The 13,347-nt window shown below is 35.4% G+C and overlaps 1 protein-coding gene across 1 annotated transcript in view; it reads right to left on the bottom strand.

The window, feature by feature from the left end:
• Positions 1-1,952: 1,952 nt before the first annotated feature.
• LOC135200665 (DDB1- and CUL4-associated factor 8-like) overlaps positions 1,953-13,347 on the bottom strand; it is a 172,502-nt gene continuing 161,107 nt past the window's right edge. The window contains exon 12 of the mRNA XM_064229272.1: positions 1,953-2,112. Within this exon, the coding sequence (XP_064085342.1) occupies positions 1,978-2,112 (135 nt within the window). The 3' untranslated portion in view covers positions 1,953-1,977. The remainder of the gene's footprint in view (positions 2,113-13,347) is intronic.

Raw genomic sequence — 13,347 nt, forward strand, 5'->3', positions numbered from 1 at the left:
AAAATAGAAAAACTGAAGCGACATCTGAAAATTAACACTGATTTTACACATAATAAAAGCAATTCCTAGGTATAAAATGGTTTTTGCTTCAGGTGATAAAAATAAACTTTCATATAACTAAGAAGACAATATGCTTACTTCTACACTACTTGACAAGAACCTTACAACTCTTGGCTTCAGCCTTATAGGCAATGTAATTTAACGACAGTATTACACCTTTAGAAACAACATTCCTCAAATAAACTGTCTATTGTAATGTCAAACAAACCTAACAAACAATAAATTTAAGGTGCTACAAATTAGTGACATTCACGAATCCTGTAGCAAATGCCTCTTACTAAAAGAAAACCACCACTGGAGAATAACAATAATTTAAACCATCTGAAGATACTTATTTTCACTACAGACATCAATTTGTCAGTGATCTTGAAATCTTGCAACAGATGAGGTTGTAAAATTATTCTGAAGAGCTTTACAATCTAATCATACTTTGATAGTCCCATGATCAAGATTTAAATACGTCAAATTTCTTGTGCTTATGGCCAACTGATTTACAGAAACTTATGACAATTCAGTTCTAAAAATGACATTTATGCTGATGATCAGTTGCTTTAAAAAATCTCAATTCTGAAGGACTATCTGAAGTATAAGTTAGTGACTTTCACAAGTAATGAATACCATAACCTGCATATACAAGTACATTCCATTCATGCAGAGACCCTCGTTTTCCACACAATTACAATTTACAACTGTTTTCTCTTTCTTATTCTCTTTATGTGTTAATTCATGAATGTCAACATTATTAGCACTGTACAGTACATTTCCCATTCAAACACTTGAAATCATCAGTCCTTTTGGCAAGTAAAGAGACAAGACATTTGAGATTGCAATAGACATTTTAAATGTAGTCTGAGATTTGCATGAGCAAGTGCTTTACAATGTTTAAGTACAACCATCTGCTCTCTGAATAAAGATTAAAGCATTCATAAACTATCCCAAAAAACATTATGAGCATGATAGTTCAAAAACGTAATGAGCATGACAACTCACTCCATTAGAGAAACATTGCATTAAGGATAGGAAATGGGAAATTTTGCATCTGAAGAAGAATAACCAGCCAAATCTTCATGTACCGAGTATTCCCATCAGTATCAAGGTGCTTAAGACCACCCTTGCATCAAATCCAAGCTCTTAAAACTTCCTGCTAATGTCTCCTAGCTCCTAGATCTGAAGCTGTTCTGAGCTAAAGACCATAAACTGCACTATGTAAAAGAAATAATAGATTATTTTGGTTCTACTGAGATAAATATTGAATCGTATTCATACCATGCAAAGTATGGAACTCCCTATGATATTTACAACCCATACTCCTATGTTAAACATCTCAATGTATCAAATAGGAATACACATGGTAGTTTGGTAACTGAAAAATATCGAAAGTGAGACCATTTGTACCTGTATTTTTTAAAATAAAATTGAATGCCATCAGACCTTGCATGCCTAGAACATTTCTCCTACTAAAGGAATTAAATGCTTTACTAAAGTTCTGAATTTTCTCAAACCTCACACCCCACTATCCTTTTCGGATTTAAATTCTTTCTTGATTTTTATATATAATAGTATCAAATCAGCTGACAGTTACTTGATACCACTGTAATCAAAAGAGCATCATAAATTAGCCTTTGTAGGAACCTTTGGCTATCATTTCTACTGTTTTGGTGTAATCTTTCACCGAGGTACTTCTTTAAATTATAAGATCAGCACAAACTTACGCATTATTACTTCTTGGGATTTGTAATATTGAGTTACTTGTGTATCACTATTAGCATGGAAAATATTGACACTTGTAACATCACAAAATATTCAAAATAGGATAATGGTATATATATATATATATATATATAGATATATATATATATATATATAGATATATAATAATATATATGATATATATATATATATCTATCAGAAATACTACTAATGAGTAGCACATTGAATGCCATGTTGTCCGTCTGATCCATCACTGTCATTGCTTTCATCACTGGACGACCCTCCAACAGTCCCTTCATTTCCATCAGCTCCGTTTGACAAGTCAAATGGAGCAACTGTTCCCTGTAAGAAACAGATCCATACACTGTACATTATATTAAAAATATAACCTTTTCTTTAATACAGCCACAGAATGATAAATTTCCCTAACTCTGAAGTAATCTGCCATTGACCAAGTAGAGTAGAGCAAGTAACATTTGCATACAGTTGTATCTGAGGCATTGCTCTAAAATCTCCTACTCACACAGAGAAAACATTCTAATCATGAAATGTTAAGCAAAACATGCAATTCTTGGTCCATTCTTGTTAACGCTGTCAAATCCCCATCATCCAATTTGACATTATATCCAGATTTTGGATTCCTCAACAGAAAGATGATTAAGACTATAAAAGTTATATCTGCATTTGTATTTTCTTATTAAAGTGTATATGCATCAAACTATTGTGGCTTATGGTAGGTAAGAATAAGAAATTAATTTGGCAAAAGAATACATTGCTACAAATAATATAAAAAAAATGGAATAAAGTACGGAATAAAGTACTATAAAAATAGCCCTTGGGCAAAACAGGAAGCAAGTATACATAGTGAGCCAAATTTATCCAGTTTGCAACAACATAAAAGTAAGCGACAGATCTTGTGCAAAATAATGTCATAAAACCTGCCATGTGAATATCTATGGATTGACCTGGATGCTCAACACTAGATCTAATTTCTGCTACCAGCATGTCACCAGTCTACATCTTCCCACAAGAGCACGTGAAGGTGACTTTACATAAATAAACTGACCTAGATAGTATTTGTACAAAAGAGAGAGTGTAGTAATTTTACTTAGTACTAGTATCATCTTTATATTCAACATGCTAAAATATGTAATATAGTTGACCCTGAAATTGGGGGAAGGGGGAGATGAGGAAGGTGCGTGCATGTATGTGAGTGTTTTGAGACACCAGCCATAGTGAAATTGAAGGACCACAGACAACTCTTGAATCACCAAACCTCATGGCATAATATACTGTGCCCTACTGATATATTGTATAAATGGGTGAGTTCTTTATCAATTATATAGCAATACAGTACAGTATAATTAACTTTTCTAGTGCACAGTACAGTGTCAGCAATGTAAACTTTACACCATACATGTGCATGCACAGTACTGTATTCATAAATTCATGTATAAAGCACATCACTAATTAAAAAACATTATGAAGCAGAGAAAAAGTGAGTCTTATTACCTGTGAGTTGCATCTCTCTAATTCTTTTTCATATAAGATAATCAAATGTTACATATAGCTGTGAAAGATTCAGTTTCCATGAAATCCATGGATATAATATATAATGACACAGGCCCATTCATGATAAAAGATGCAGATGAATCGGACTGACAAACACCTCTACAAAAACAGAATACACCCTCTAGCCTATTACATATAACAATTTGTTCATAAAGTAGTTTAACCCTTATGTGAAGGGCTAAATATATATCAAGCTCACCCCCAGACTGGGAAAACTTTAAGGATGGTCAATTTAAGAAAAAAAAAATCAATGAAGAAGATATGCATATACACATGGTGTAAAAAAATAATTTAAAAAAATTTTCTGTACTGTCCACAGGAAGTTGAAAGTGACTATCAACAACCCTATGTGGGGCCTGTTTTACAAGATGCTCATAAAAATATGCTAATTTTACCAAGTTATACATGTTTGTTTACATAATTTATTTTATATTGTAAAATTATAATTACAGCTCACACAATATCATAGCAGATAAGAACTAAAAATCAGTAACAAATTCTGAGTATATTTGTTGTAAAATATTTTCAAGATTTACTGAGATGGGGAGATGCAGTAACTTTTTGGGAGGTATACATGTTTTTTCTAATATTTCTTTGCAAAATTACAATTATAGGTGACATATTATCATAAAAGATAAGAACTGAAACGAATGAAGAAGACACACCATGGGATAGGGAGCGGCAATATTATACATTCCCCCATCAAGTTTCTGTCCTGTGCTGAGCTACTACAGTTACCAAAAGTCATTTACGGACCACTGAAGTCCTATAAACACCTTTCCCGCTAAATTCATCCAAATCTTATGGCATGTACAAGCAGTCCCCGGTTATCAGCGGACTCGGTTATCGGCGATCCGGTTTTATGGGGCTTGTCTAGCGCCATAAAATCGGCAATTTATGGCACTATAACGGAACAAGTTCCAGGTATCCCGCGCCATTAGGATGCTTATAACACCGATAACCAGTTATCAGTGCCATTATGGTGCCATCAATCACCGAGTTTCAGTTAGAGATGGTTTTCTCTTATCGGCACACCCCAGGGAACAGAACCCCCCGCCAATAACCAGGGACTACCTGTAACTAATATTAATAGAGGCAGTCCCTGGTTATCAGTGGACTTGGTTATTGGCGATCCGGTCTAGTGCCGATTCCGGTTATTGACAATTTTCGCTAATTATCAGGCCATCAGAACGGAACCCTTGCTATAGATACCGGTACTTATATCATGATGCCTGTCCATTAAGATGCTGTTCACATACAGCAGTTGCATCTGAGTGGTTCTGTCCACGCGGATTCAAATGCAAAAACAATTACCGAGCACAGGGGTGTTCATACACAACAACACAGATTTGTTAACCACCACGGCATCCACACGGGACAAGTTTCCCCTTGCAACCGCATGGTTCGAGATGCACATTTACTAGTGTCTGTTCATATGGATGGCATGATTTGCCCTGCGCCAAACATCAAAATGGAGACTAGTTGCTTTAACACCAACATTTTCTTTGATGAAGCTAAAAAAGTACAGCCATGTGGGACACGAGAGCAAAATGATTATGGCAGAATAGTAAAGGAAAAGTGTTGGGAGGAATTACTTAAAATTATCTGCAATTCTGATAAAAAAAGAAAAAAATCATAGTTATACACTTTTTACTGAATTTCTAAGATAAAAGAAATAAATATTAGTTAAGCTATCTACACTTTTTATTGAGTTTCTAATTTTATAATTTTCACTTTACATCAGCTTATCCTGCAGTTCAACTCTACCATCATGAATGACATATACTACCAATTGATCTCTTGCTGAGGTAGCAACAAGACAGGTTTATCAGTGGTATTAAATTAGCATATCTTTATAGGTATATATATAAAGTGGTCCCCCTGTATTTGCAGGGGATGTGTACCAGACTCCCCCATGAATAGTTGGAACCCCTATAAAAATGCTGAAAACAGCCTATTTTGTTAGTTACAACTCAAGAAAAACCCAGTAAAAATTTTGATACTTGGTTTTTTTAACCCTCTTACGCCGAAGCGGTAAAAAAAAAAATTGTCTCTCGTGTGCAGGAGGTGTTTCAGAGTGAGCGCGGAAGCGGAAAAAATATTTTTTTTCAAAAAATTACAGCGCGCTTAGTTTTCAAGATTAAGAGTTCATTTTTGGCTCCTTTTTTTGTCGTTGGCTGAAGTTTAGTATGCAACCATCAGAAATGAAAAAATTATAATTATCATATATAAATAATGCGATATATGATAACGCAAAAACAAATTTCATATATAATTGTATTCAAATCGCGCTGTGCGCAAAATGGTTAAAGGTAACAAGTTACTTTTTTTTCGTTGTAATGTACACTAAATTGCGATCATTTTGGTATATAACACATTGTAAAATGATAAAAGCAACACAGAGAAAATATTATCACAAAATAATGCATGAATTCGTAACGAGCGGACGTAAACAAATATTTTTTTCAAAAATTCACCATAAATCTAAATATTGTCCTAGAGACTTCCAATTTCTTTCAAAATGAAGACAAATGATTGAATATTACTATACTGTAAGAGTATTAGCTTACAATTGCAGTTTTCGACCATATCTGACGAGTTTAAGTTGACCGAATGTCGAATTTTTTTATATATATATTTTTTATATGCAATTATTTCGAAAATAAGAAAAGCTACTACCTTCAAATATTTTTCGTTTTATTCTACATGAAATTGCGCACATTTTCATATATAAAACTCTATGAAATGCCTAATATGAAACGGAGCAAATATTCCGAGAATGGGACGTACGCATTTCGGAGATTTGTGGCGGAGAATCCGCGCGCGGAGGGAAGGAAAGATTTTTTTTAAATTCACCATAAATCTAAATATTTTGCTAGAGACTTCGAATTTGTTTCAAGATGAAGATAAATGACTGAATATTACTAGACTGTAAGAGTTTTAGCGTACAATTGCGTTTTTCGACCATTTCGGTAGAGTCAAAGTTGACCAAACATGGTTTTTTTTCTATTTATCGTGATTTATATGCAAATATTTCAAAAATGAGAAAAGCTACAACCTTCAATTATTTTTTGTTGTATTCTACATGAAATTGAGCCACATTTCACTATATAAAACTTTATGTAACGGCTAATTTAAAATGGTGCAAACATTACCACAATCGCACGTATGATTTTTTCGGATGAGTTACCGCACGGACGTAAAGAAAATTTTATTTTTTTCATAAATTCACCATAAATCGAAATATTGTGCTAGAGACTTCCAATTTGTTGCAAAATGAAGGTAAATGCTTGAATATTACTAGAATATAAGCGTTTTAGCTTACAATTACGTTTTTCGACAATTTCGTTAGAGTCAAAGTTGACCGAAGGTTGAAATTTTGGCAATTATCGTTATTTATATGAAAATATCTCAAAACTGATAAAAGCTACAACCATGGGTTGTTTTTAGTTGTATTGTGCATGAAATTGCACACATTTCCATATATAAAACTTATATAACGGCTTAATTTTAAAATTTGGTGGTGCAAACATTACCACAATCGCATGTATGATTTTTTTCGGAAGAGTTACCGCGCGGACGTAAGGAAAAAGTTTTTTCATAAATTCACCATAAATCAAAATATTGTGCTAGAGACTTCCAATTAGTTGCAAAATTAAGGTAAATGATTGAATATTACTAAAATATAAGAGTTTTAGCTTACAATTGCGTTTTTCGACCATTTCGGTAGAGTCAAAGTTGACCGAAGGTTGAAATTTTGACAATTATCGTTATTTATATGATATCAAACTTTGGCAGAGGTCGGGATCGATCCCCTCCCACACAACATGTATTGCGGCCTTCACTTTCTCGACCGTGGATACGTCTACGTCTTGCAAATATACTCGAGCAAAGCACTGAGGAGGAGGAGGAGGATGAGGAGGAGGAGGAGGAGGAGGAGGAGGAGGAAATATTTACATTGGCTATTCTGTATCTTACGAAAAATAAAATGTATTTTATGCATGAGTTACATTTCATACTACTCACAGTTTATTGAGAGAGAGAGAGAGAGAGAGAGAGAGAGAGAGAGAGAGAGAGAGAGAGAGAGAGAGAGAGAGAGAGAGAGAGAGAGAGGTGCTATGACAGTGTTTAGGGAAGTTTGGTAGGCATAAAGTTATATTTTTTAGAGGTGATCTGACTTCATATCATCAATTCTTTAACAACTGAAAGCCATTTTTGTTAATCGTAAAACCAGCTCGATGAATAATTATGATGGCGTAAATGAAAAAAAAATGACTGAAGTCACATTGGGTGAGAAATGAATCTTGTCCTTGCTGGAAAAAAATAATAGGATAATTGTGTGTGTGTGTTTTTTTTTTTAATGGATAAATGGGCGAACGGTACGTCCACCGCCCTATACTTGGCTACAAGATGGCGAATGGTCGCTCTTTCACTCCTGTCTGGTGGCTAATTTCTTTCGTTTGCAAACCCAATTTATGACACTCAATTGCCCTTACAATGTTGTCATGGGATGTATAACCAGTAGACATGATATAGAGGGTGGTCAGAAAGCCCTAAACATCGATGCATAGCCATGCAAACAGGAAAAAAACGTGCACATAAACACAGTAGATAATTCTATTATGACAGCTCATTACACACTAAGGTCTCTCTCCCTCTCTCTCTCCCATCCACCCACCCACGCTTGGGGAAGAGTTCCTTTAGATGCCAATCAGTGATTTATTGACTCAGGATTTTTTTTGAGCATTTCTAATGGTGTTATAAGTTTTGCGCAAATGATTGTGCTGCCCGCCAGCATGGCAAATCTCAATGACCGGCAACTGTAATGTATATAATTATAATATATATATATATATTATAAGAAATTTATATATAATATAAGTATCTATATATATTATATATATTATGATATATATATATATTATAATATATATATATATCATATATATTATATATATATATATATATATAATATATATAGATATATATATAATATTATATTCGCGTTCTCTGGATTTGCGTACTCACTGATTTGCAGATTTTTCTCTGGACCATATCTACCCATTATTTGCAGTGAATTCACCTATTCGCAGCATTTTCCAACAATAAATAATCACTAATTACTGTATTTTGATGTTATTTTCATGCCTAAATACATATATATGATACAAAAAATGTTTACTAATTTTAAAATATTAATATTGATCAAATACTGTATTATTAAGTTTAATAAGATTGAATGATATCACATAATATTAATAATTCACTCTCTCTCTTACAAAGATGTATGCTTTTTGTATGATAAATGATTTACTAATTTTCAAATATTAATATTAATGTAAAGAGCAATCACTTCAATAAAGAATATACTACAGTGATTTAGTAAGATTTTAGTTTATAAATTTCAAAAATTATGTAAGAATGAAGGAAATCCCAGTCTTCACACATCTTTCTTTTGAACTCCAGGTCTCTCTCTCTCTCTCTCTCTCTCTCTCTCTCTCTCTCTCTCTCTCTCTCTCTCTCTCTCTCTCTCTACTGAGAAGAGAGATTTTTATGGTACACATATGTATATTTATTAATTGTGAAAGTATTTTACAAATACTACGATAATCTCTCTCTCTCTCTCTCTCTCTTATAGAGATGTATGTTTTTTGGATGATAAATAAATGATTAACTAATTTTCAAATATCAATATTAATGTAAACAGCAATAATATCAATTCATTAAAGAAAATACTAGAGTGAATTTGCAAGATTTTAGTTTATAAATAAGAAAATTATGTAAGAATGAAAGAATATCCATTTTACCCCACATCTTGTCTTTGAACTCCATGTAGCCAAGCTGAGATGGCTGGGGTCCAACAGCTGTGAAATTCATCAAGTAATGTGTCAGAAGGGGGAGTGTTTGTTGCCCACTCAGGATCATGTAAATTCTCTCTCTCACTCTCTGAGAGAATTTCTATGATACTTGTGGATGTTTATTAATATTTTCGCATAATAATAATAATAATAATAATAATAATAATAATAATAATAATAGTAATATAACTAATTTCTAATTTCACATGTGATAGTATTTCAAAGAAATACAATAATCTATCCATTTCACTCTTTTAAATAAGGTTAACCCCCCCTCTCTCTCTCTCTCTCTCTCTCTCTCTCTCTCTCTCTCTCTCTCTCTCTCTCTCTCTCTCTCTCTCTCTCGGTCTCTCTCTCTGCCACAGATACGTATGTCCTAGTGGTAACTCTCGCCCTTTGTTTGGCATGGAAGTGTATGTATAGTATATCTTTAAGGACATTACTACATTTTATAGTAAAATAATAATATGCAGTACTAGTTTACAAATAATATTAAGTTTAATAAGATTAAACAGTAACAATAACCTCTCTCTCTCTCTCTCTCTCTCTCTCTCTCTCTCTCTCTCTCTCTCTCTCTCTCTCTTACTTACGTATGTTTATTTGTTTTGTAGTATAAATAAATAACTTACCTTATAACTAGTAATTTTCAAATATTAATAAGATTAATAAAAAATAGCGATTCCCTGTCTTTTTATCCACGTGGAGGAAGGTGGACGGGAGAGCAAATGCCAGTTTGATATACAAATTGTGGGGGAAGGAGTCGGAGTGTAGCTGTTATTGGCTGTATGTATATATTTTTAATGGTAAAATGTTTAAGATGACTTTGAAATGATATTAATAATATAACCTCAAAGATTAATAAAGTAATAGGTTAGTAATTTTAGGTATAATTGAAGTAGGATGTTATTAAAGGTATACATTTGGTATCTGAACTTTCAAGATAGGCAGTTACAGTAGTACCTCGAGATACGAAATTAATCCGTTCCGAGGCGCCCTTCGTATCATGAGGTTTTCGTATCCTGGACCACATTTTACATGTAAAATGGCTAATCCATTCCAAGCCCTCCAAAAACACCCCAGTAAATTTCATAATAAAGCTAAATTGACCTATAAACAATGAAATACTACAACAATTTGGACCATTTAATACCTAACTTAATAACGAAATGCAAATTAACCTGTAAATAAAGTGTATTAGTGTACATGGTATACAAGAAATACTGTACATAATGTGGAAGCTTACCTTTCAAGTGAGGCTATCTCCGAAAGTAGTGGCAGAGGAGGAGGATGACAAAAAGCAGATACGTACATACACTTAACTTTACGAAAACACATAAAAAAATGTAAGGAAAACATACAAAAACTAAAATTTACGAAACACAATAACAAAACTGTTACACTTAACTTTACAAAAAACTAAAATTAAATTTTTCAACTTATCACCACTTTCAACTTTCTGTTTATCACTTGGTTCTTCCTTTTTGCTTTCAACTCTCTGTTTTTCATCACTTGGTTCTTCCTTTTTGCTTTCAACTTTCTGTTTTTTATCACTTGGCTCTTCCTTTTTGCTTACTCCTGCTAATGCTAAAGGCCTCTTTAAAAAATAATTATCCAAGGAAGATTGCTTCTGCCTACTTTTCACAATGTTCCTGAAACGACTCAGACAAACGTCATCGAAGTGCGCAAGCATACGACCTGTGTGAGCCTTTCCGGGGTGTCTTTTTTTCTATAAACGATTGCACTTTATGAAAAGTGGCTAGAACATCCTTAATCTCTGCCGTTGTCATAGGGTCCTCCTCCTCTTCCTCGCCGTTGCTAGAGAACTCCTCTTGAACGACGTTATGCTGCATGGTCTCCAACTCCTTCAGGTCATCCGTCGTAAGCTCATCTTGGTGCTCCTCGAGAAGGTCGTTGATGTCGTCCTCATTGACGACCAGCCCCATGGACTTGCCGAGTGCAACAATCTCGTCAAGATCTGGTTGGGAAACAGTTTTGGGATCGTCAACTGTTTCTGACTCTGCAGCACCAGCTTCACCCACGTCGAATCCCTCAAAGTCTCGGGCGGATACGGCATCATGCCAGAGTTTCCTCCACGAGGAATTCAAGGTTCGCCTCGAAACCTCCTGCCAAGCTTGGTCGATGAGTCGGATGCAAATGACGATGTCGAAATGCTCCTTCCAAAATTGACGAAAGGTGAGGTTTGTGGTATCGGTGATGTCGAAACATCTCTTGAAAAGATATTTCGTGTACAGCTTCTTAAAGTTTGCTATCACTTGCTGGTCCATGGGCTGGAGGAGAGGGGTGGTGTTGGGCAGAAGAAAAAGAATCTTGACGAAGGAATACTTCGCTAGGATATCTTCCTCGAGGCCAGGAGGGTGGGGAGGGGCATTGTCCAACACCAGCAGACATTTCAGGGGGAGGCGCTTCTCTTCCAAAAATTTCTTCACTGTCGGGCCGAAACACACATTTACCCACTCAGTGAACAAATGCCTCGTTACCCAGGCTTTTGCATTATCCCTCCACATCACTGGAAGCTTCTCCTTAAGCACTTTGTGGGCCTTGAAGGCTCGAGGAGTCTCGGAATGATACACCAGTAGGGGCTTCACCTTGCAATCCCCACTGGCGTTCGAACAAAGTGCGAGCGTAAGCCTGTCTTTCATAGACTTATGCCCGGGTAGCTTCTTCTCTTCCTCCGTGATGTACGTCCGACGAGCCATTTTTTTCCAAAAAAGGCCAGTCTCATCACAGTTGAAAACTTGCTGAGAACTGTAGCCTTCCTTGGTCATCATCTCGTCGAAAGTCTTTCTAAAGGCTTCGGGCGCTTTCGTGTCCGAGCTGGCAGCCTCCCCATGCCGCACCACCAAATGGATGCCAGTTCGTTCACGAAATTTCTCGAGCCAGCCAGCGAAGCCTTGAACTCTGGGGTTTGCGTTGATGTCCCTTCCCCTCCGTCGTCTTCCGCCTGCGCAATCAAATCGCTGAAAATAGCGCTGGCCTTGTGGGAGATTGCCGTCTCCGTTACTGTATCGCCAGCGATTTCTTTGTCTTTATCCAGACAAGAAGCAGCCATTCCATCTCGTCGTGCACGTGGGTCCTCTTGCTGGACAAAATAGTGATGCCCTTGGACGGTGTAGCTGCTTTGATGGCATCCTTCTGTTTAAGGATGGTGCCTATTGTCGACGGATTTCAGCTGTATTCCTTGGCGATCACACTCAATCGCATACCAGCTTCATACTTCTTGATGATCTCCATCTTTATCTCCAAAGAGAGCATTCACTTCTTTCCATGAATTTCAACTTTCTTGGGACCCATGACTACGTTATCTTGTACATAATTTACGTATAAGTACAATAAAGTTTTCGCACAACACGATAAAGTACGTATACTGCAACGAAATCACTAACGAATTTAGGTTACTAAACGAAATCGTTAGACTGAACGAATACCGCGTGCGTACGATAACGATGCTGATACGAAGTGGACGAGGTAGGCACGCCACCACATATACATATATAGATGCATGATGGGGGGGATGCTGTCCAATAGGAGAGAAGGATCTCATGGCGGTGACTAGCATCAGGAACCAATGGGAGAGCAGGAGGATGGTGGCGAGTCTACTAAATTGGCGGCGCGCGAGTTTCAAAATTGTTATCGGTGGTTCGGGCGAATCTCGGACTTTCAGAATCCTTTCGTATGTTGAAAACTTTTCGTATGTTGAGCCGTTAAATTTTTCGTAAGTTGAGCCTTTCGTATCTCGAGGTACTACTGTATAAGCATTTTTAGTGGTGGTTTTAACTATTTTACAGGGGTGTCTGGTACACATCCCCCATGAACACGGGGGAACACTGTGTTTTATATATTATATATATATATATATATATATATCTATATATATTATATATAAATATGGTATATATGTAACTATATATATGTATAATATATATATGTATATATATATATGTATATATATATGTATATATATATATATATATATATATATATATATATATATATATATATATATATATAATATATATATATATATATATATACAGGCGGTACGGCGGGTTACGACGGGGTTCCGTAACCCGAAAATCGTCGTAAGCCGGAACGACGTTCTTGATAACATGTCCACAGGGAAAATTTC

This window comes from Macrobrachium nipponense, chromosome 27, assembly GCF_015104395.2.
Source record: "Macrobrachium nipponense isolate FS-2020 chromosome 27, ASM1510439v2, whole genome shotgun sequence".
Classification (NCBI taxonomy): Eukaryota; Metazoa; Arthropoda; class Malacostraca; order Decapoda; family Palaemonidae; genus Macrobrachium; species Macrobrachium nipponense.